Source organism: Pempheris klunzingeri, chromosome 2, assembly GCF_042242105.1.
Source record: "Pempheris klunzingeri isolate RE-2024b chromosome 2, fPemKlu1.hap1, whole genome shotgun sequence".
NCBI lineage: Eukaryota > Metazoa > Chordata > Actinopteri > Acropomatiformes > Pempheridae > Pempheris > Pempheris klunzingeri.
In genome coordinates, this window is record NC_092013.1 from 12932478 (window position 1) to 12956516 (window position 24039).

Below are 24039 nucleotides of genomic sequence, written 5' to 3' on the forward strand. Positions count from 1 at the left end.
TTCAAGAGCTTGGGTAGTGATGATAAGGAACTACAGTTGCACTTTTATGTGACTTATTTCTCTGCAGTGTGACCTTTATGTAGCGAGGTCAAAGTGGTGGATGGTCAAGTGTTAGCTGCCTAACACTAACCATGCCTTATCCATATTTAATTTGGCATGACCAAAATCATTCTATAAAGGATTCAGGATGGTCCCTGTGGAAACCTCTGTGCCATCTCCACTGTGGCTGTGTGCACACTGTCCTCATCAACCGTGGACATACCAAGCACGCAGGATCAGAGCTGGGCTGTCTTGTGTTTTTGGTGTAATGGCCACATGGGGTATTGCAACTGCAATTTGCATCTGCATTCATCATGTGATGCACACTGGCCCAACAAGCATTCTTCCTATACAGAATCCTGTTTGGTGATATGTGAATGGAGGATGAAGTGATTGAGTTAGAGTGCCATAGACCAATGAGACAATGTTCAACAGACATGGGTTTGCAGAGCCTGGTGAGAGAATCATGCAGCACCCCTAACCTAATCTATATCATTGTTGTCATGTCTAGATATTAGTGATGGTGAAATTCACCAATTCACATCAATGCTCTGACATAAAAGTTCATGAAGCAATATCCCCTTATAACAAGTGCGGAAACAATTTAGAATGAACTCGCAATGCACCTTTTCTAACATCTTTACATTAGTAAAATCCAATTTATTATCTCTTCTAGGTGTAAGTGAGAGGGATCATGCATTCTGTCATGCATGTATGCATATATACCTGTATAAACTGTATGCCTGTATACCTGTCTGTCCATCTGTCCTCAGCTTAAAAACTGACATCCAAAAAGTTTAGTCTTGTTTTGAACTGGAGCATTTGCAGATTCATTTCATACAAAATATTTGATGCACCAACATCACGATACGATATGAAATCCATGTTTCTGATATCTTAACTACCATGTTGACTGTAGGGGAGACCGGTATTGGTTGGAACACTTTTCACACTGCATTATTTCTCTGGTATAATCTATGTGCACATAAATTCAAGATTAAGGTCTCAGCTATAACATAAACAGCTATAAACATGTTTAAATGTACACAGGGTGTAGACTGGAGGAGACTGCTCACTCACACACATTCACACTCTGCAGGTAGAGTGTGGGGATTTGGTGTCTTGGGATTTGGTGTGTGGGGATTTGGTGTCCCAAGGACACTTTGACAGGACTTGAGGAGCCAAGGATCAAACCATTGATGTACTGATTGCTAGAGAGGTAACTCTGGACAACAAATATCCAGAATTAGAAACCATCAGCTATCTCTCTGTAATAGTCTACTTGTATATAAAGAACACATTCATCATGTTCGGCATTTATGACATCTTGTTCCTGATGTTGAGCTCATTTTCAGGCCACAGCCCGGCAGCAGGACTCTGTGAAATGCTGAGAAGAGAGTGACACCTATGTGCATCCTACTGGTGATGAGCTTCCTTGTGGTCTTGGCTCCATATACAAGCTTTGCTGCACAGATTTTTTTCGACAAGGGAGCTTTATCCTCAGCTACAGCCATGGCTGTCCCTGCCTCCTTCTCAAAGAGGTCAACATTGGTCAATCCTATTATTTATGTACTCATGAACAAACAGCTATGGTGTAACCACTCAGGCAACACTTCACTTCAAACCTCCTATCCAGTGTTTTAGAAGCAGTAACACGATGTTATGTAGATGTAAGCAGATATGAGGACATTTTAATTGTTTATTAATGTTACTGCCAGCAACTGTAACTTCTCATATAGCAGAATCCCAGATAGTATATTAAACAGTGTAAAATGAGTATAATCATATTTAATCATATTCATTTGGTCCTTTTATTTATTCATTGCTGTTTGCCTGTTATGCACATTTCAACAGATTTGACAAAAACTCTCAAACGTCCTGATTTTAAAGAAACACCTGCATCATTTCTCAGAACCATTAGACAGAGCGTGTCGTATTACACAGACACAGGTGATAAAGTGAGGTTTAGAAGGTTTATTGCAGGATTTGTTGGGATGGCATGGAATGGGGAGATTTGAAGGCTGGTGAAAGCTGGGCGTTTGAGGAACGATGGCGAATGGTGCGTTCAGTCTGGAGTGGCAATAAGATTTGATTCCTCATCTGCACACAAGGAAAGACAGAACAAAATGGGCTCCGAATAATAGAAGAGCTGGGGTAGATATGCTGGAGAGGTGATGAGCTGATGGAGGGCAGTGTGTGTCGGCTGAGAGAGGTGATGATCTAATTGAAGGACGGTGTTCAGGATCCAAGTGAGACATCGCCACACAAACACCACACCCACAGACAGAGAGACAGATGGGTATTCTGTCAGCCAATCAATCCCAGCGCCGACACATGGAGACACACAACCATTCACACTCACCTTCAGATCTACGAGCAGTCATCAGTTAACCTAATCTGCATGTCTTTGGACTGTGGGAGGAAACCAGAGTCGGCAGAAAGAACCAACGCAAGCACAGACAGAACATGCAAACTCCACAGAGAAAGGTTGAAGGTTTAAACCGCACACTGCATTTTTGCTGGCCAGCAGATGAGAATACGGAAACCTCTTGCTGTGAGGCAACAGTACAAACCACCACACCACTGTGCTGCCCTGGCACTGTGACTCTACACTGCCTGTGTGAAGTGTGAATGTGAGTGTGAAATCTGTCTCTATGTGTCAGCTCTGTGACTGAATGAAACCAAGTCCTGCATGGACCCCGCCTCTCGCCCAATGGCTGGAATTGGCTTCAGCTCCCCAGCAACCCTCTAAGGATAAGTGGTGTAGATACTGGATGGGTGGATGCATAATGCATGCTTCCAAATGTGTCCTCTCAGTTTTCTTTTTGATGAATCACAGCAGTTTAAAGTCGAGCTCAACAGTCAAATGTGCAGCTGTTATGTCTCGCAAAGCTTTGTATTGCCAACCAGGGAAAAATCAAGCCAACCAAATCTGATCCTACAGTCTAAACACATGCAGGTCAGGTTAATTACTGATTACTGAAGTTGCTCATAGAGTGTGAGTGGTTGTCTGTTTATATATGTAACATGGCTGACACATCCTGTCCAGGTTGGACCCCACCTCTTTCCTAATGTGAGTGAGGATAGCCCTGTGATACCTCCCACAGGACATGTGGAATCAGGTTAAAAAAAAAAAGAATAAAACTTAAAAAAGAAAAAGGTAAAATGATATTGCAATTTTGTTTTGTTCCACCATGTAACATTCAGTTAATGTCTGACTTTCTTGTGTTGGTGTTAGTTTATTCTAGGTTTTCCCAAGTTACAGTTATACTATGGTGATGAATGATGAAGATGAGCAGTAGAATGATACACTGTAATAGTAAAACATAATTCCTAAAATGTTTGAGTTAAATTGAATTTGTTTGTTAAGTAATAAATATTTAAACAAAACACTGAATGTTACAAAAATTGAAAAAAAGTGAAAAAAGTTCTCCATCTGTAGTTTCTAAATGTAGCAGTTTGAAGTTATTCAATGAATTTGATGTGGTTCTTGCATTTTTTTTGGGTCGTATCCATATAGCTGAATGCACTTACTGTAATTAACTTTGGATAAATATGTCAGCCAAACAAATATAAAGTGATGTAATGAAATAAACTCAAATGTAAACATTGACTAACTGGTTGTGTATTTTCTTTCACCAAGCAGTCAGTACGAACTATACGCTGTGTGTAAGAGGCCATCAGTTATGTGGTACAACCCATCACCTAAATGAAGTTCACTTGGTTGGGATTTGCGAAGAGATGAGGGTCTGAGTGAGTGACCTTAAAAAAAGGGGAAAAAAAGAGACAGAGCTGTGCAGTTGACACTTGCATATCTGTGTACTTTAACAAGTTCAAGATTATCAGATTATCTGGTGTTAAAATGAATTACTGAGGGTTACACGAAAGACATCCTCAATCCTCCTCTAATCCACTCTTTGACCAGTATAAAGCACCCAGACCTCAGGCCAATTGCACAGGGGGTTCAGCGCTGCATTGGGAAAACTACACACTGTCGATCCTCACAGTCAGAGAAGATGGAGAACGGCACGGAGGGCAAGAATTTCTACATCCCCATGAACAACAGGACGGGGCTTGTGAGGAATCCTTTTGAGTATCCACAGTTCTACCTGGGAGACCCATGGATGTTCAAGCTGCTTGCTGTCTACATGTTTTTCCTCATCTGCACTGGCTTCCCCATCAACTTCTTGACACTGTTGGTCACAGCTCAGAACAAGAAGCTCCGGCAACCTCTCAACTTCATCCTCGTCAATCTGGCTCTTGCTGGACTGATCATGGTCTGCTTCGGGTTCACCATCACCTTCGTAACTGCTATCAACGGCTACTTCGTTTTTGGAACTTTGGGTTGTGCTGTTGAGGGATTCATGGCTACTCTGGGAGGTATGAGTCAGAAAAGTTTGTATCGACGAAAACACAAGCGCAACGACAATTATAACCAGACGTTTTTGTTTTTTTCCTCTCATTGTCTTACAGGTCAAGTTGCTCTCTGGTCACTGGTCGTCCTGGCTGTTGAGAGATACATTGTCGTCTGCAAACCCATGGGAAGCTTCAAGTTCACTGGAAGTCATGCAGCAGTTGGAGTTTTGTTCACCTGGATCATGGCTCTCTCTTGTGCTGTCCCTCCACTGGTTGGCTGGTCCAGGTAATCATCTGCACCAACACTAAAATTGAGATATTCAGAAACCTCCCATGAAAGGACAGCTTCACATCTTGTTGAAGTCTCACTTAAATCAGCTGTCATATCCCCACATAATGAAATGGCAACATAGTGAAACACTTTGTGGTAAAGCATGGACTGTAGGAACAATTACAACGACAAGAAACGGTTGAAATGACATTATGAAATGACAAGTAGTTAAGGGTTGTCTTAAGATAGACTTGAAAACATGTGACTGTCTTTTTATTTCAACAACATCTGGGCCATCTGAGGCAAAATCATAGCACCTTCATCGCAAGGTTCTTACAGTTAATTAAAACTAAGTTAAAACCTAAAACTAGGTGTGAAAAAAAACATTTCAGTTAACTGAAATAAAAACAAAAAGTAGACTACAGAAAACTGAAACTGAACTGAAACTTGCAAAACTAACTAAAATAGAACAAATATATAGCTGAAGTTTCAATGATCTGTGTCCAAGCAAATTGTGAGCCTTTGTAATACTTGCATCTTCATTAAGCACTTGAAATGATACCACATGCACAAGTTACAACATTGTCTGCAAGCAGGACTTGGCCACCTGGAGATTTGAACCACTGACTTTTGTATCCTCAGAGAAGGGGACATACTGACAGCGACTTTTGCAAACCTTCTCACAAGTTGATGCAATGACACCACATGTGCAAAGCCGGAGTATTTCTTGTCTTTTTGAACTTAAAAAACATTTACAACAGCCAAAATGTTGCTGATAAAATGTGTTTAAAATGTTTGAGGTTTAGATCAGCAGAGCAGCACCACAAGCTACATCCTCCAGAATGACCACACAGTTGAATGTACACCTCTCTAAGACAGTTTCAACAAAACGTGAACACTGTAACCTTCATGATGGAGGATTTATTGCAGGACTGTTGCATTAGATTGCATTAGTTTTAGCGAGGTGTACCTAATAAACTGGCAACTGGGTGTAGCTGTTAATTAAGTTAGCATGTTTTAAAATACAGAGTGATGAACTTTTGAAGTGATTATAGGCTGCAGTGAGGAAAATGTTTGTCACAAGTCAGAGATGTACTGAAAAACGTTCAGCTCTGTAGGACGTACTGGTGATTTATTAAAGTTTGGAATGTTAAATGTCTAGAACATTTAGATTTGTTGGAAGAAGCGACTGACCCACGTTAATCCATCCTTATCAAACTTTGAGCACATCTTTCGCTTTAGTCAGTTGTCAGTTTGGTCAAATTTGTCAACACAGAGAGGAAGAGGAGGTACTGGTGCATACGTTTGTAGAGACTGGGATGTCGACATGACTGTGAGTCTGTTGCCTTCACAGTGTTATGTTTACATTGCAATACCAATTCTGAACTTCTGAAATTTCGCCCCTGACAAATACCCTCCATCTAATAATAAGAAAAACTGAAACTCATCCTGAAGCTAATAAAAACTAAACTAACCTTAGCCATTTTTAAATAATAAAAACAGAGCTGAAATAAGGAAAAAACCCACTCTGGAAACTAACCGAAACTGACCTCATTTGAAAAGAAAAATATACAAGAATTTCAGCAACATTGTATTGTAGGTGCCTGTGGAGGGCTATATTAACCATAGACATGAGAAAGACACGAATGTTGCATTGGCAGCATCATCATCGGATTCCTAAGGGGATGTTTTAAAGCGTTTATGTTGTTGACTGGAGATGAAATAGGATGAGCTGAAAGGTCAAGCACCACAGCTAATTCTAATAGACTTAGTAAAGAAAAACAGCCTGTAACCTGGATGGAATTATGACTGCCACCTCTCACAAACAAACAAAGTAGTAACTAGAGGCTACTTGAATGAAACCCCTATGCACCAAGTGGCCGCTGACATCCTGTACAGTGCTATAGTGTTTCTCTCATAGAGTATAGTACAGTTCATTGTACAGTATTGAATGTTTTCCTCTGTTGTCCCACTCTCCTCTCACACAGGTACATTCCTGAGGGGCTGCAGTGCTCCTGTGGACCTGACTACTACACTCTGGCCCCAAGCTACAACAATGAGTCATATGTCATGTACATGTTCAGCTGCCACTTCTGTGTCCCAGTCGGCACCATCTTCTTCACTTATGGAAGCCTTGTGCTGACTGTCAAAGCTGTAAGTCTGATCTACCTAATTGTACTAAACTATAAACAGTAGTGCTAGTCAATGTGGGGTGACAAGGCCTTTTTAATTGTCACTCCATTTAACATTCCACATCTAACTCTCTGTATTTAATACCTACCCCTATTATCAGTTAAATTGCATTTTTCTGTCTGCCTACTAAACAAAAATGGTGCTAAAAAGCATTAAAAGTGGTTCTTTGGCTTGTAATGAAAACATTTCCCAACTAAACTTAGCTGAAGAGTAGAGAACCTCTAAAGAACCATATAGGGGCTTTACAGGTTCTTTGTATGAAGTGGTGCTTTAATATAGCACCTCGACCACCACAAAGAGCAGCTGAAGAACTGCTAAGAAATCACCATTTTTGTGTGTGTGTGTGTTATAATGTGTCTTTGAGAACACACAAAGGTCTTTTGAAGTCAGATTCTATGTTATAATAGTATTACAGTATATTTATTAGTTATTTGTATCACTGATAACTCTGAGCTCAGTTCTTCCATGGTAATGGAAGTGTCAGATGTAAAATGCTTTAGTATTTACAAAGCTTATGCGTGCACTATTCACATTTCAACTTTACAACTTTACACACTTCAACTGTGTCCAAATTGTGAGACTGCTTGGTCTGAACAACTGATCTACATTTCTATGTGTTTCACCAATTAACCCCTCACGACAAAGCCATGACTCGTTCTACAGCAGTAAATAATTAATAGTAGAGTAGACCAGTTATTTTTAAAACATGATTATTCAGGAAAAGCAAATCATGAAATAGTTCAGAAAATAATATGAAGAAAATACTGCCCAAAACCCACATACATTTTCTGTTTATTGACTGATTCATCAATCCAGCTCCTGCTTCAGATCTAATCTACTTTGCTTGATTTTGTCTTCTCTTACATTTCAGGCAGCAGCTCAGCAGCAGGACTCAGAGTCCACTCAGAGGGCTGAGAAGGAGGTGACTCGCATGTGCGTCCTGATGGTGCTGGGATTCTTGGTGGCCTGGACTCCATATGCCAGCTTTGCTGCATGGATCTTCTTCAACAAGGGGGCGGCGTTCTCAGCTACAGCCATGGCTATCCCTGCCTTCTTCTCAAAGAGCTCAGCAATTTTCAACCCTGTTATCTACGTATTGATGAACAAACAGGTCAGTTTATTACTGCACTGCAGCAGGAAAGATGGACCAAGGCTAATCTAATCAGTCAGCCTTTATAAAGAGTTCACGAGGTGAAACTAATTACTTTGTTAAGTGTTAATGAACTGTTTGCTAATCCTGTATAGATCAGTTATTCACTATTAATGCAAACACTTTTGGGCTGCCAGGTTGTGGCTTTCAGGTCTACAGTTATGCATAGTTACGAACATTTACTAAAAGGTAATAAACATTTAATTTGCAGTGAATAAAAGCTCAGGTGTTTAGCACTTTTTTCTGAAAGTTTTTCACGTCATCTGCAATTATAGATATCAATAATAGTAATAGTAATTTCTTTGTTTCAAGTCCACAGTTGTAACTGTTAATAGTTGTTAAAAAAATGAATTTGGATTAACTAAAGAGCTAAAAAGGCAAATCAGGTGTCTTGCTGAAGAAGGATGAAAATCAGCCACAACCTGGCAATGCAAAATTTATATAAATAACTATGTGGCCTCAGAGGAGAAGGTATAGTCGCTGACAAATACTTTACATTTCTAAACTACAGTAGAAGATGTACTTATATCTGCTTACAAGTACATCATTGTGTGTCCACCTTAGTGTATCAGTTATACAGTGATGTTTGGTCAGGCGTTTTAAATGAGCGTTTCTTCTTCTTGCAAGAAATGCACAACCATATTTGATATCTTACCTGTGTACATTTTCTCCCTTTCAGTTCCGTAACTGCATGCTCACCACAGTTGGAATGGGCGGTATGGTTGATGATGAGACCTCAGTATCCACCAGCAAGACAGAAGTCTCCTCTGTCTCTTAGAAATAATAACTTCACAACTCCAGACATCCTCCACCCGGATGTCTTCCTCATTCTGAATGGCTGTCTTCAAATGGAAATAAGCAAATGGATACAAGCTACTGATCTTTTCGGCAACAAATGGACTTCATTCTGAGAATACATGCCTACGACAGTGTTTTACTGTGCACATTCTTTATTTGTGTGTCTGTGATAAAAAATCATGGTATGTCTGGATCTGCATGTTTGTATATTTATGACATGGGGAGGTTAATATATTTGTTGGCCTCTGTCATAATATTCTGTACATATTTTCTAAACAAAAAAGTGTAGAGAAAAGCTATTAAATGCATGCAAATATGTGTTGGTTGTTTCTTCTCTTTTTTTAAATATTCAAACAGTTTGATTCATGCTTTTTTAAATCGGTAACAGAATTGAAAGTGTTGCACTTTTTATGTGACTGTTCTCTTCTTTTCAACCCACTTCTCCTGTAGTGGGCCTACAGATGCGTATGGATATTTTATTTTTATTCTTTTAATAGGTGGCAAAAGAAAAAATACATTTTGTCTAAAATGTAATGATTCCAATTCAGATCATTTTCTGTTTAGCTTAGGTGCTCAAATCAGAAGAGAGACATGCACAAGATTTCCTTACGGACACTTTAACATTCAATAACTTCACTTTGAAATCGTGGATATTCAGTGCACACTTTATTCAGTGAAATGACTTTTCAGCAAAAAATGAGGACATATATATATACACACACACAGTGCATCTGGAAAGCTTCACATTTTCCACATTTTGTTATGTTACTGCCTTATTCCAAAATGGATTCAATTCTTTTTTTCCCCTCAAAATTCTACACACAATACCCCATAATGACAAAGTGAAAAATGTTTTTTAGAACATTTTGCTAATTTATTAAAAATAAAACACTCAAATATCACATTTACATAAATATTCACACCCTTGCTATGAAACTCCTGCATCCTGTCAGACCCAGAGAAACAAAATTCTCTGGTTTGATGAAACCAAGATTGAACTCTTTGGCCTGAATGCCAAGCGTCATGTCTGGAGGAAACCAGGCACCGCTCATCACCTGGCAAATACCATCCCTACAGTGAAGCATGGTGGTGGCAGCATCATGCTGTGGGGATGTTTTTCAGCGGCAGGAACTGGGAGACTAGTCAGGATCTAGGGAAACATGAATGCAGCAAAGTACAGAGAGATCCTTGACGAAAACCTGCTCCAGAGCGCTCAGGATCTCAGACTGGGGCGAAGCTTCACCTTCCAACAGGACAATGACCCGAAGCACACAGCTAAGATGACAAAGGAGTGGCTTCGGTCTCTGAATGTCCCTGAGTGGCCCAGCCAGAGCCCGGACTTGGACCTGTTTGAACATCCCTGGAAAAACCTGAAAATAGCTGTGCACCGACGCTCCCCATCCAACCTCATTGAGCTTGAGAGGATGTGCAAAGAAGAATGGGAGAAACTCCCCAAATCCAGGTGTGCCAAGCTTGTAGCATCATACCCAAGAAGACTGGAGGCTGTAATCGCTGCCAAAGGTGCTTCAACAAAGTAATGAGTAAAGGGTGTGAATATTTATGAACATGCAATATTTGAGTGTTTTATTTTCAACATTTTCTAAAAAACATTTTTCACTTTGTCATTATGGGGTATTGTGTGTAGAATTTTGAGAGAAAAAAAAATTCATCCATTTTGGAACAAGGCTGTAACATAAAATGTAGAAACAGTGAAGTGGTATGAATACTTTCCAGATGCACTGTATATATACACAAAAGTGATACAGTAGATTTTCTGAAAAATATGGAAAAATGAAATACTCATCATTGCACTTCTTCATGTTAGTGCAAATATCATATACAGATTCCATATTGCCATAACTTAGCAAAGCTTGCTGATTTAGATCACAGCTAGGAAACAGGAAAAATAAAGACCACTTAAACATTTAGTAGAAACAACTCAACTTCTCCCCTGTGGGCGGCGCTATAGAGCACTGAACATCACAGCAATACACATACACCATACTATGTGTAATATCTTAAGATTCCTGTCTATCTCTTGTTTCTGCCAACTCACAGGGTGCAGAAGAAACTGTTTAATAATTCAACAACTGAATTAATCAACTTTAGCTTTTATTCTTGGTATTTTTTATCACTAATTCACTGTTGTTCAGAATGTTCGTCTCTGTTCTAGAACACTCAGTATAACAGAGTTGCCTAGCGACACGACTCCGATCACAGTCCACCTGTTGTTCCGGCGCTCCTCTCAGTTCGGCTGTGTTTTCTCCTTTCTGACTGTCAAGATGGCAAAAATCGGTGTATGCTGGTGGAAGCAACTTACATGTGGTGTGTTTAGTCTTTGTAGGTTTCATCAATCTCATGTTGTGACATTTACAAGATTCAACTGAAAAAATATTCTTTGGGATTGCTACTACTACCACTACACTATGGGCATGGTTCAAAGTCAGTAGGCTACATCTAAACAAGTAGGCTACTGTTGTCTACTAAGCCTACAATAGTGAAGTACTTATTCTTCAATCTAGTGACCTATTAACGTAAACTATATTCTACTGCATTCAGGGTTGAATATGATAGTTTTTAGTTCACTGCATTACACAGCTGCTTTGTTATCAGCCCATAGAAGAGATGTCTGAAATTGCAGGTAATTTAATCCAAATATATGTAAAAGATTCAAAGAGATTCAAGATTCAAAGTGTTTATTGTCAAGTGTACAGTGCAGAAACGGGTTTCCCTGTACAACAAAAATCTTACTTTGTCATCCACACTGAATGCCAAAGAGTAAAAAAAGAAGAGGATAGAATAGAATATAAAAACATATAAATATAAACTGCTATTGCTAAATAAACTGCTATTGTTTAACATATAAATATATTTACAAAATGTGCAACTTAACATAAAGTACAGTCAATGTGCAGATGAATGTGCAGATTAGAGGTAGTTGTGACTCCTATTGGCTGTTAAGGAGCCTGATGGCGGAGGGAAAGAAGGAGTTTCTGAGTCTGGACGTCCTGCATTTCAGACTCCTGTACCTCCGGCCTGAGGGGAGGAGAGTGAACAGTTTGTGTTGGGGGTGGGTGGGGTCTTTGATGATGGAGGCAGCCCTCCGGTGGACTCTGTGTCTGTAGATGCTCTGCAGAGAGGGCAGGGGAGTCCTGGTGATCTTGGACGCAGTCTTCACCACTCTCTGCAGGCGTTTACGGTCCATGATGGTGGTGCTGCCGTACCACACGGTGATGCAGCCGGATAAGATGGACTCAACAACGCAGCTGTAGAAGTTGGTGAGGATTTTTGACGACATGCCAAACCTCCTCAGCCTCCTCAGGAAATACAGCCGCAGCTGGGCCTTCTTCACCAGCTGTGAGGTGTTCAGTGTCCAGGTGAGGTCCTCGTTGATGTGGACCCCCAGGTATTTGAAGCTGCTCACCCTCTCCACTTCCTGACCTTGGACGAGCAGTGGCTGATGAGGGCTCCTCTCCTTCCTCATGTCCACTATCATCTCCTTAGTCTTGGGTGAGGTTGTTGTCCTCTCACCATGTCACCAGAGTGTCCACCTCCCTCCTGTAGGATGCTTCGTCTCCACCGGTGATGCGTCCTATCACAGCGGTGTCGTCTGCAAACTTCAGGATGGTGTTGTCCTTGTGGGAGACAACACAGTCGTGTAAATCACCTAACTTGGTTTGGAGGGGTCTTTCATAAATCCATTCCTTAATAATGTCATGTTTTCTACACAGTTTTGTTTGGTTTGAAACTGGGATTGAAAATAAATGGAAAAGCCTTTTCACTGTGATTTTGAAAATGAAATAAATGAAACTATCTCCGTCCACAATCCTGCATACTTTCTTGAACATTATTACCTCCTATCACATTGTGTCCATGTTTTATATCACTACCAGTAAGCAATTGTTTCCCAAGTCCCAACTCACCACCATGTAAGCTCATTTGGTCTTTCATCTGTTTTAGAAAGATCAAGGTTTGGCATTCAACATGTTGACAACAACACTGTCATCATTCCCTTTTCTCTGACAGTGTCCGCAAGACGAACAGAACCTGCAATACAGGTGGTCTTCTCCCTGATCCTCTCCATGTTAATTGGATTGGATATAATCTATCTTTACGCTCCTTTTTGCCTCAGCCGTCATAATCTGATAACCCAGCAGACATGATCCTAAGGTGCTTCCAGCAGGCGGTGGTGCCCTCCACAGGCAGGATGCAGAGACGTGTATGAAGCCCGGCTTTAAGACTTGGGTCTTAAAGCCGGATGACCACTTGACCAGCTGAGCTTTAAACAATATGAGCAGAAGAAACGCAGCTTCTCTCAGAGTTAAATTAAACTCACTTAAATCCTGAAAGTATGTTCACATCTCATGGATGAACACATTTTAAGGTTGAAACTTTATAGTATTAACAGCCAGTTTGTATGGCCTGTTGTTTGAAATGAACTCAATATGACAACACATTTTCATGCATGCATTTATTTATTAATCTAACAGATTTTTTTTGTATATACAATGTTTACAATTCGCGATGACCAACTCAACAAGTGACAAAAATAGTTTTACATTGTATGTAGTTGCTCATTTTGAAAATACAGTACAAAAAATGTCCCCACTGATGTAAGAAAAAAAAAGGAAATGACATTGAAACCATATGTTCTTTAAGGATGTTATGTAGATTAAAGGGTGCCAAATAGCTAAGACATTTCAGGGGCAACTGTGCCACTGAACGCAGGGGGAGTCAAAGTGAGCATCCACATACATGTGTTCACAGATCTTACCATTATTTGCAATGATTTTGAATTCACATCGATATGACAAACACTTTCCGGCATCCTTTAGATAAAAGAGGAGAAAATGCAGTCTATGAGTTTGTTCCTGGAGCTGTTCATCACTGTAGTTCAGACCTCCCTGAACTTCACTCAGTCCACATCGGGGATTATTCCAGATCAAAGAGACAGTAGAAAGGAAAATGTCCAGATATATGAAAATGTCTCTATATTTAAGAGACAGAAGACACCTCTGTCTTGCTTGTGGAAACTGAGGTCTCATCCTCCACCATGCCGCCCATTCCAATAGTGGACAGCATGCAGTTACGGAACTGAAACAGAGCAAAAAAGATGTTGACATATCGAGCATGTAATGTGCATCATCGTGGGCATAAATGCTGCAAAATAAAGGTAAGATTATTGTCATATTGAACCAACCTGTTTGTTCATCAGCACATAGATGACAGGGTTGTACAGGGCTGAGCTCTTGGCAAAGAAGGCGGGGATGGCTGCTGTCAGGGCGGTGAAGGCAGCTCCCTTGTTCATGAAGATCCAACCAGCAAAACTGGCATATGGCACCCAAGCTACCAGGAAGCCAAAGACCATTAGGATGCACATACGTGTCACTTCCCTCTCAGCCTTCTGGGTGGACTCTGACTCCTGCTGCTGGGCTGCAGCCTAAAGTGTTTGAGACCAGAAAACATCATCAAAACTCACAGCAGAGATGGTTTTACAAAGCTTTAAATGAAAAGCAGCTATAGAATAATTCTATTTCTCTAAGGTTTGACTATGAGTTCAATATTTAATGAATTTTAGCTTCACTTACGGCTTTGACAGTCAGCACAAGGCTTCCATAAGTGAAGAAAATGAGGAAGACTGGAATGAAGAAGTGGACCACAAACATGTACATGACGTATGACTCATTGTTGAAGCCTGGAGCCAGAGTGTAGTAGTCGGGGCCACAGGAGCACTGCATGCCCTCAGGAAGGTACCTGTTTGAGTTGTAAGAAGAGATTAAGACCATTGCAGATCAATAAGCCATATTAGCTAAATGACTATTATTTGTTTGAGTGCTTATTAGTCTTGTGAAAGCTTCACAGTCTGGTAGTAAAGATTTAAAAGCACAAATACAAATGTGAATTACCTGGACCAGCCAAACAATGGGGGAGCAGCACATGCAAAAGCCATGATCCAGGTGAAAAGGACTCCAGCTGCAGCATGAGTTCCAGTGAACTTGAAGCTTCCCATGGGTTTGCAGACGACGATGTATCTCTCAACAGCCAAGACGACCAGTGACCAGAGAGCAACTTCACCTGCAGAGAGTAAAGGCATTTTTTCAGAAGAGCATCACAAATGGACTTTCAGGTCAATGCTGGATGTTTGAGAAGTAAGATTAAAGCCCAAATCATGTCCAGCATTCCTCAGGCATTGTCGGGTTTTAGAACTGTGTTGTGGTAAGAATTTTGTTGTGAAAGTTGTTCAAGTGGTACAAAGCCTACGGTTGACTGTTTACCTCCAAGTGTGGCCATGAATCCTTCAACAGCGCAGGCAGTGGCTCCCAGAATGAAGTAGCCGTTGACAGCAGATGTGATGGTGATGGTGAATCCGAAGGCGCACATGATCAGTCCAGCCACAGCCAGGTTGACCAGGATGTAGTTCAGTGGTTGCCGGAGCTTCTTGTTCTGAGCCGTTACCAGCAGTGTCAGACCATTGATGGGAGTTCCAGTGCAGATCAGGAAGAACATGTAAGCAGCCAGAAGCTTGAACATGATGGGATCTGCCAAATAGTACTGCTGGTATTCAAAAGGACTTCTAACAATCCCAGTCCTGTTGGACATGGGGATGTAGAAGTTCTTGCCCTCTGTGCCATTGGGCTCAATTCCGCCTTCCCAGACCATCTTCACTAGTCTGTTCTGCTGAGCTTCTTCGCTGAAAGAACCAAAAAGTGCTGGTGGACACAAAAGTCAGAGTGGCAGTGTGGGTTTTATACCTGCCTCTAACCCCATTGTCAAATTACCAAAATTGGATTCCAGGAATGTGAGGCCAATAGAGGTCAGTAATTTAGTCTTAATACCGGATAGAAAGGCCAGGGCCCACAGTAATTTGCTCCACTTCCCACATCCAGAGAAATTCTCTTAATCCTAATTACATAATGGGAATTACGTGCAGTCAAAAGCTTTAACAAAATTATTTACAGAAAACTTATTCTACACGAGCAAATCAAACCTTGAATCATGAGGACTATATTATATATGTTATGTGTACATAATTATATTGTTGGTATATGTTTGTTTGCTTGATTGCTTAAAAACTGTGAATGTGTTTCAGGACAAACCGTCAATCTAACATTTTAACTGTCAGCATCTGTCTCCATATGGAGGAACAGCAAGTGTTATTATCCTGATAGGATTAACCGCGCTGTCTCACCTTCAGTGGCCTTGTTGTCATGTAGCTTACTGTCACATGTAGGAAAGTAAATGTCTGCCACGAACTCACCTAATTTATCTTCCTTGCGTCAGAGCAACACAATCAGTGGCCAAGAGCAAAAAGTATCAAGTGCTGCAAAAAAGCCTGTTTATTTGATGAGAGGCCATTCATAAGCACTGACGACAGATCATAACCGGCAGGTTTGGCCACATTGGTGGCAGCGCAATGCATATGCAATAAAATCTACAGTCTACTGTTAGCTATTGAATAGTATCCTGTGTTGCTGTTGGATACATGTCAATGTAAATCAAAATCATAGCTACAGATATAATCCATTTTGAATTGACTGCAAGGAAAAATTGTGTTTTGCTTGTTTATATAGTGTTTTTGTTTGTTCCATGTAGGTTTTTGCTTCATTAATGTTGATTTTTGTTTGTAGTTTTTCTGGTTTTCTGTATGTTCAGTGTCCATGAGTTACTTTAAAGGTGCTTAAAATCAAGTTTATTGTTTTTATTATTATAGTTTGTTATAGATTAAGTGAAAGAGAGGCTCATATCTGGTAATTGTGGCCAACAAAGACACATGCTATGACTAATCACAACATAAAATTGCGCAGATTTTTCAACAAAGTCAATTGAATTATAGTCAGAAATATGACAGAAAGTAAAAATACAGTCATAAATGTGTGGTATGCGTGGATAGACAATGTATATCTAAGTTAGTACATGCTAACATGACTACATAGAGGGTATCCATTTATTTGTTTATTTATTGCCATTTTATTTTCATCCATAGAGGCAAACTAGTAGTTTGTCAATTATACATGATGAATGATGAAATGATGAAACTACAATGTGACCTAGGTCAAATGAACTGTTTGATAATGAAACTGATGACCTAATCTCACCTCACCAAATAAAGGTAAAACAGGGCTCCAAGGGGTTACACCTTGCTAATCCCTTACCAATTAGTTAAATAATTAGTTAATGTACTAATTGGTTTTAATGTCATATGTCAAGTCTGTTAGCCTATTTAACTTACACTTACCTCAGTTTGAACTATAGTTTGTGCAACAGTTGTCCTTCCTTTTTTTAAAATAAGAAACAGTAATTAAGCTGGAGGTAATTGGTGACATGCAAACCTGCACATCCACAAACAAGCTCACTGTGTCCATCCTGTTGACTATGTTAACAGCAGCGAGGAACACAACTTCTACATTCTCATGTACTGCAGGAGAGTGTGAGAAGTCTTTTATCTTTTATCTGGTAGATCTTTGGAGATTTCTGGAACTCCCATCAGCTGTTCATTGTCTACTGAACATGGACTGTTCTTGATGAGCTGCTTTGGATTCACACATCTCCACCACACCAGCTAAAGTGCCTCTGATGTCCTGGGTTTCACGACCACTCATGGAGGTATTGTACACAAGAGATGTCAAGTATCTTTGCATACGTGGAGCTTCTCATGAAATGATATTTGCATGTTTATCCATTCTGCTGCCAGAAGGCTCTTAATGTATCATGAATCTGTATTGATCAGTTCTGAGAGTTATTAGTAGCCTTCAATGGAGGGGGGTGTTTCCTATAGGTAACATAGGTGGCCACATAGGGCCATGTGGTGCCAAAGTTGTCACCAGTAATCATGCACTACTGTGAGGCTGTTAAGACGCTTTGATTGTAAAATCTTGATTTGACACATTATGAGGAATAGATCAGCTATTTTGATGTTGCTACTACTGAGCCGCTTACCATGTTAATGGTGTTGGGGTTAATGATATTTTACTTTACACTGTCTAATGATATCAGAGCAACACAAGGTAATTGTACGGAGATGGCCTCTTCAACAGGGGATGAAGTAATGCCATAAGAGTAGAGTAGGTACAGGGGACGCAAGCTCAGGTCTGATCACCCTGTGGCGAGGGTGTATAGTGTTAATGGCCGAAACACCCAATGAACTATAGGTACACTACTGATGATGCGCTCCCCTCCCCGTTCTTATCATTAGAGCAAGGCTTGTCCTCTTAGTTGTGTTGTTGAAATCGCTCCCAATGAGAACATATAAGAAGCTGTGCAGGAAGTATTCAAGGGATTTTACCATCTAGTCCTTTAAGCTTTATTGTAGCACAGCATTACTGCCCCAAACTGAATGCAGTATAAATTGTGTCGGCTCTGTGTGTTGGCTCTTCTCTGAGAGCTGAGTTCCTTTTTTCTTTCTTTTTCTAAAATAAAAAATAAGACAGAATAATGTGATGATATTGTTACGTTACATGTAACATGTAACGTTAAATACAGTGTACTCCAGAAATGTCTCACTTTGGTAATAACATTGAGACCAAAGAATGCTGACACATTTCTGTGCTGCACCAGTCGCTAACATACAAAACATAGTTCAGTACAAATAATGACATTTAAACAAATAACATTCATTACACATATGTAATGTAACGCATTACACGTATGTGGTGTTTTTACATTGTTTAAGGTTGTAATACCAAGCATGATGTTAAATGATGATAGGTTAAAATATTTCTAAATCTGGCTGAATGATTGAAGCCAGAAGTGACATATCACACTGTTCTCATCAGCAGATGGAGTTTGCTGACCTATAAGTGGTGAGCTACTAAATGAAGAGCCTACCCTGTGACTAACAGGGGAGAACTGCCTCCACACACACAAGTCACGGCTAAAATATATGAGCCACAGAAGCAACATAGGCGGAGCTTTTTACCTGCTGCACAGACTCAGTATGTAGCTGCTGCCTGCCGTGTTTTCTGAGGAAGTTTAAAGTGGGCCTGACAAAATGAATAACTGAATGAAAATTGGTTCTAAATTAATCAACTAGAACGTTTTAACTACCAGATCATTGATACACATTTGTTTGATTGATTTAGTTTAATCTGCAATCCAAGAACACCAGCAAGGTTGCTGTGCTGTGTGCTGTACTATCTATTTTAATAATTTTTAAACAGACTGTAGTCAGGTTTTATTTACACAGTTCTATGTACACTCTAAGAAATTGCTGTAAATTTACGGTGAAATTTCAACAGTAAGATCCTGTTATGTTTAAATACAGGGTTACCCTGTATAATAACAGTTTATAACATTATTTTACTGTATTATTACTTCAAGAAAAGAAAACAGTAATTTCTTGTATTTTTTGCAATGCATTTTGGGAACAAGAAGGTGAGAGAGCAGGAGACACGTTGGAGAGTGGAGTTTGAAGCCAAATTGTTATCTAGTTCCATCACCACAACAAACAGGTGAGTTTCTTACTGCTTTGCTAATTAGAATTGGCAAAAACCATCACTTACTTAAGTTGGAGTCATTTGTAAGATTAGCATTAGCTAGGCACACCGTGAGGAAATTCTATGCTAGCTAACTAGCTAGCACGATCTTAACAGTTGCTAAAGGGGAAAACCCCACAAAACATTCTCTTGTAATTTCTAATGTTGGTAGAGGTTGTTATATGGGTATGCAATGCCTTGAGACATATTAATATTGGTTCAATTCATACCCTGGCTGGGCTTAGTAAATCAACTACAATATGGAATATCAAGAACATTAAACACATGTATATAATTACAGTATATGTTTTTCAACACCAGCTCTGAACATGCACTCTTGTTTTTCAGGCGGTTCATCGGGTTCATCAACCCTGAGCGGGGCACAAAGGCTGCAGGGGGCAAAGGGTAAGGCTAGAAGAGAGCTTCTCCCTCCGTCAGCCCTCCGGCCTCAAGTCTCCTGAAGAGACTGATGGATTTTGAGAGGGACTTCATATAGTCAGTTACACACATGCACACACACAGACATGCACACACACACACAGACACACAGACACACATAGACATGCACACACACACACACACACACAGACACACAGACACACACGTAGTTGCTGCTGTTCTCAGTTCTCAAGCAACTTTTTTGTTTTGTTATTTTAGTGTTTTAAGAAGAATTTGAGTTTGAAGTTATTCTCTATGTTATGAGAAAGTGTGTTAATCCTAAAAGCCACCAAACTCTTTTTGTTTAACCTTAAAAAGGTGACCTTTTTGCACAAGGTTTTGGCAAGGTAGTGCAATACTTGTTCTTGTTCTTGTTGATACTTTGTTCAATTTCAATAAAGAGACATGGTTTGAGAAGACACTTTGAAGTTTTATTATTTGTCTTGGCATTTTAAGTTGCAGTTTCAAAGGCTATGTTTCTTTATCACATTAAAACATGGTGTTTATAACATGACATGCAAGAAGTAATTTATCAAATCACTAGGTTTAGAAAAATACATATATTGTCTATTTTGCTAGAAGGAAATGAATTACCAACAAGGTGTAGTATTTTGCTGAAATTCACAGTTAAAAGCTGCAAATATACGTCTTAAGAAAAAGTGTAAATAAATGGTAATAAACTGCTTATCTTTTCAACAGTACTTTCCTGTAAAGGTTTAAAATAACAGCTTTTTGCTGTATTTATACTAACAGTAGTTAACTGTAAATTTCAGCAACAGCAATATACCGTTAATTTTACAGTAATTTCCTGGCAACCCTACTGCCAGTTGTTTACCGTTTTTTAACAGGGGGAATTTCTAAGAGTGTAGCTTTACCTGTTGGAGGGCCACGTAGCCAGAGAAATAGAGATGATGCCATGCGCCCACAGGTGCGCACAGCTTCGGTGGTCAGGAAGTGCTCTGCTGCGGACTGACCTGTGCCCCATCACCCTGAAATAACAGAGACCAGCAGGGGGACAGTTTGATTTGATTTGACAAAGAACAAACTACATTTACTGCACAGTTTGCGGTCAGACGAGTATATTAACCACATGTATCTGTTGTGATTCTTGCCTTTTAAAAAAAAAATGTTATCATGCTATATTTGTATTCACTTCCCGGAGTGAAATAAGGCAAGCTTGCACCTTGAGGAGCTGGTGGAACACAACTACCAGGGAGAAGACATCTAATATTTTAATAACACACCCGAAAAACAAGTGAGAGACACCGTGAGTGGGTGAGTACTGTCAGCATGAGGATCCAGTGATCAAGATACAGTCCTCAGAGGTTGACAGTATGACAGTACACTGCCCCCTGGTACACCCACACGTGTACCCCACAGTTATCTCAAGGGCCCCTGAATTATAAAGGATCAATGTGGTTTGCCTGTTTGTTGGTAAGAAAGTCATTTTAAATAAAATCACATCAGATTTATTAACTGAAGCATCCAGATTTTTGCTCAGTTTTTGGACAAACTGTATCTTGTAATAGTGATAGAATACGTACATAGTAGTTAGATTATAACTACAGTATAAATTCTCTCTAGGTTCCTCCCAAATGTCCAGATTACTGCTCAGTAGTTAAAAAGATAATTACAGTATAAGTTGTTTAAGACCCTTAATTGTTACCCTCTTATTCCATTGCTTCACATCTTGTTCCCCTCTACCTGCATGTACGTAGTGGTGCATAGTCTCCTGCACTGGTTCACCAGCAGATTTCAAAAGATTACACCAGTAGTAACTCTGTAATCCGAAGCATTACCCAGCGCACACAACTCAGATTTCCAGTAGAGGCAAAGCGAACAACAGCAGGGACTATAGCTGCAGTTGCAGAGAATAGTTTGGCAGAGCTACTGCTAGAGTGAAACAAATGATAGTCTTCTCAATACAAAGTGGAACATTCAAGTCTTCAAAAGTCACGTTTTAACTGTGACAATGATGGTACTATAGGAGAGTGTACATTAATTAAGACACATGGTAGACAGAGAAACTACTTCAAAAAGCTACTATCTGTTTACCATACAATCTAATAAACTACTTTGTCATTGTAATCATGATAAAATATTTACTTATATAGCATACTTTCATATTGTCATGCTGGTTCTCGATGGCATTGTGTCAAAATTTACAGTCACATTGTGAATTTTACACTGTTACCCATACTTTACCCATAAAGTTGGAATAAAATGTTTTTCACCTCTTCTCATGAAATGATTGTGACAATGTGATTTATTCTTGATAAATAAAGTGTATATCTTCTCAACTTTATTGATCAAACTCTTCCAAACATATCACAGTGAAACTTAAACCACAATTAACCTTTGCAAACTGTGTATTCAGGCTTTAACAAAATTGGGGGTATTGAACAATTATTCCAACTTTATGGGCAACGGTGTATATATTTCACAACTAATTTGGGCATAAATTCCTTGCATGCGCTTCAGTAGATAAAGTGCATAAATATACTGTAAACATTACAGTACCTGTAAAGCAGGTCCACATTCCCTTAAATAACAAAAAAGCGTATTACTTTTACTGTTGCTCCTCCAACGTATTGTCTGCTAAAACACTTCAGGCTGCTGCACAGAAGCAAATACTCAGAAGCTGAGAGAAAACTGACACGTCATGTTTGAGCGTCTTGAGAGTCGCATTCTTTCTAGTTGGACTTCACAGGTTGGATCTTCGAGAACAATGGAGCTGCTCTCACCCTTTCACTGCCTCGACAGCAGAATGTATTATCCTGTTATCTATGTGCTGCTGAACAAGGGTTCAGGCTGCTTCTTAAGCAAAATTCAAAACTGGAATCTGCCAGCACTGCTAAACTGACTGCCAGGCTTTAAAAAAAAAAATACAAATACATTCAGTAACACTAATCAACGATTTTGCTAAATGAACATATTTTCTGATGCTTTCTAATGTTTGAATTATGCTAATTTTTCCATTTATGAGTGAAGTATATAATGATTATAATTATGGGTTAAATCAGTGCATATTCATTTGTCTACATGCTATTATTATTATTCACGTCATTATTATTAGTGTTATTATTATTATAATTGTTGTTACTGTACATCTATGCTAAGTACTGCTAGGATTAGTGAACTTGTAGAAGATGAAATCTCAGTATAAGACAGATGTCTCCACTGTGTGGTAAGAATAAAGGGATTTTTTCAGCTCTGGAGTTTCTTCTTTCTATGTGATTCTGTATTACGTTTGGAATGATTTAACTTGCTTTACTTTGAGAAAAATAGACATGTAAAAACATTCCAAGCAGCAAATTAACAGACATTGGTAACCTAAAAATTTGACACGTCATTACTAGATTTATTTGTTCCCTTTCTAGTGTAATTTTGTACCTGATAGATTAGATACACAGCCGTATGTTTGACTGAAGGAAATAGCTGATTGAGCTGATAAGGCATCAATGAAACTGGTGCACAAAGCTCACAATGACCACAGTTAGAGCATTACTGTACCCCAGTGGTGGAACTTAACATTTACTCAAAAGCCAATTGGAAGTATCGTCTCTTTTTTTATTCTTACCTTTTACTCTGCTACAGTTATGTGACGGCTTTAGTTGCTCTGCAGACTAAACCTCATAGTCAATGTATGAAATAAAATAAAATGCACTGTTCTATCCAACATTATTACAGTGGTTAATTTAAATGTTGCATACACATGCATCAGTAGTGCGACAGCACCAGCCTTTGTATTTAACACTGTTTTAATGTCATGAAAAGGACCATCATGACTGCTTTTACTGTCATGCTTTACTGTATAAAACTTAACTTAAATATAACTTTAATAAATGATCTATATACTTGTTCCATCACTGTACTTCAAATCAAATGTGCTGTGCAGGACATCTGCTGTAGACTCCCCTGTTGGTAACTTCACTGATAAAAACGAGTGAGGTTTGGTTAAAGCTCAGTGCTGGTTATGAACAGCCTGTGAGGAGAAGAAACTACTGTCATATTTCACAGGAGGTGCATTTTGCTGAAATGCATTGTTAATAATAGTGTTGGCTGCAGTTTAGTAATTTATTTAACATGCAGCTCAAATGACTCTTGCTGTTTCTAAACAGACACAGAGTCACATCAACAGCTACTGACATAAGTTCTGCCCAACAAGTGCGACTCACATGCACACAGAGGTAAGTTTCTCCTGCTGTTTTGGATTCGATCATCAGATATCCTGCATTGGGACTTACCCGGTTTTCCAGTTTTTGTCCTGGTTTATCATCACATTGTCTTGATCTCCAGAGTGAAACTGAAAATACATTCTG

The 24039-nt window shown here is 39.5% G+C and overlaps 2 protein-coding genes across 2 annotated transcripts; one reads left to right on the forward strand and one right to left on the reverse strand.

Moving 5' to 3' along the window:
- Positions 1 to 4055: 4055 nt before the first annotated feature.
- LOC139208520 (green-sensitive opsin) lies at positions 4056 to 8787 on the forward strand. The gene is made up of 5 exons (XM_070838229.1): positions 4056 to 4419; positions 4513 to 4681; positions 6655 to 6820; positions 7731 to 7970; positions 8689 to 8787. Exons 1-5 carry the CDS (start codon positions 4056 to 4058, stop codon positions 8785 to 8787), a joined length of 1038 nt encoding a protein of 345 aa, XP_070694330.1.
- Positions 8788 to 13802: 5015 nt separating this feature from the next.
- LOC139208509 (green-sensitive opsin-like) lies at positions 13803 to 15467 on the reverse strand. Its single transcript, XM_070838217.1, has 5 exons — positions 15083 to 15467; positions 14714 to 14882; positions 14396 to 14561; positions 14008 to 14247; positions 13803 to 13901 (listed from the first exon to the last, which is right to left on the reverse strand). The coding sequence occupies exons 1-5, from the start codon at positions 15465 to 15467 to the stop codon at positions 13803 to 13805; spliced, it is 1059 nt and encodes a 352-aa protein (XP_070694318.1).
- Positions 15468 to 24039: the final 8572 nt, after the last annotated feature.

Coding starts and splice junctions, on each gene's coding strand:
- LOC139208520 (XM_070838229.1), top strand. CDS start 4,056: ATGGAGAACGGCACGGAGGGCAAGAATTTCTACATCCCCATGAACAAC. Junction 4,420..4,512: donor ATTCATGGCTACTCTGGGAG/GTATGAGTCAGA, acceptor ATTGTCTTACAG/GTCAAGTTGCTCTCTGGTCA. Junction 7,971..8,688: donor ACGTATTGATGAACAAACAG/GTCAGTTTATTA, acceptor TCTCCCTTTCAG/TTCCGTAACTGCATGCTCAC.
- LOC139208509 (XM_070838217.1), bottom strand. CDS start 15,467: ATGGTCTGGGAAGGCGGAATTGAGCCCAATGGCACAGAGGGCAAGAAC. Junction 14,883..15,082: donor ATTCATGGCCACACTTGGAG/GTAAACAGTCAA, acceptor TACTCTCTGCAG/GTGAAGTTGCTCTCTGGTCA. Junction 13,902..14,007: donor ATGTGCTGATGAACAAACAG/GTTGGTTCAATA, acceptor GCTCTGTTTCAG/TTCCGTAACTGCATGCTGTC.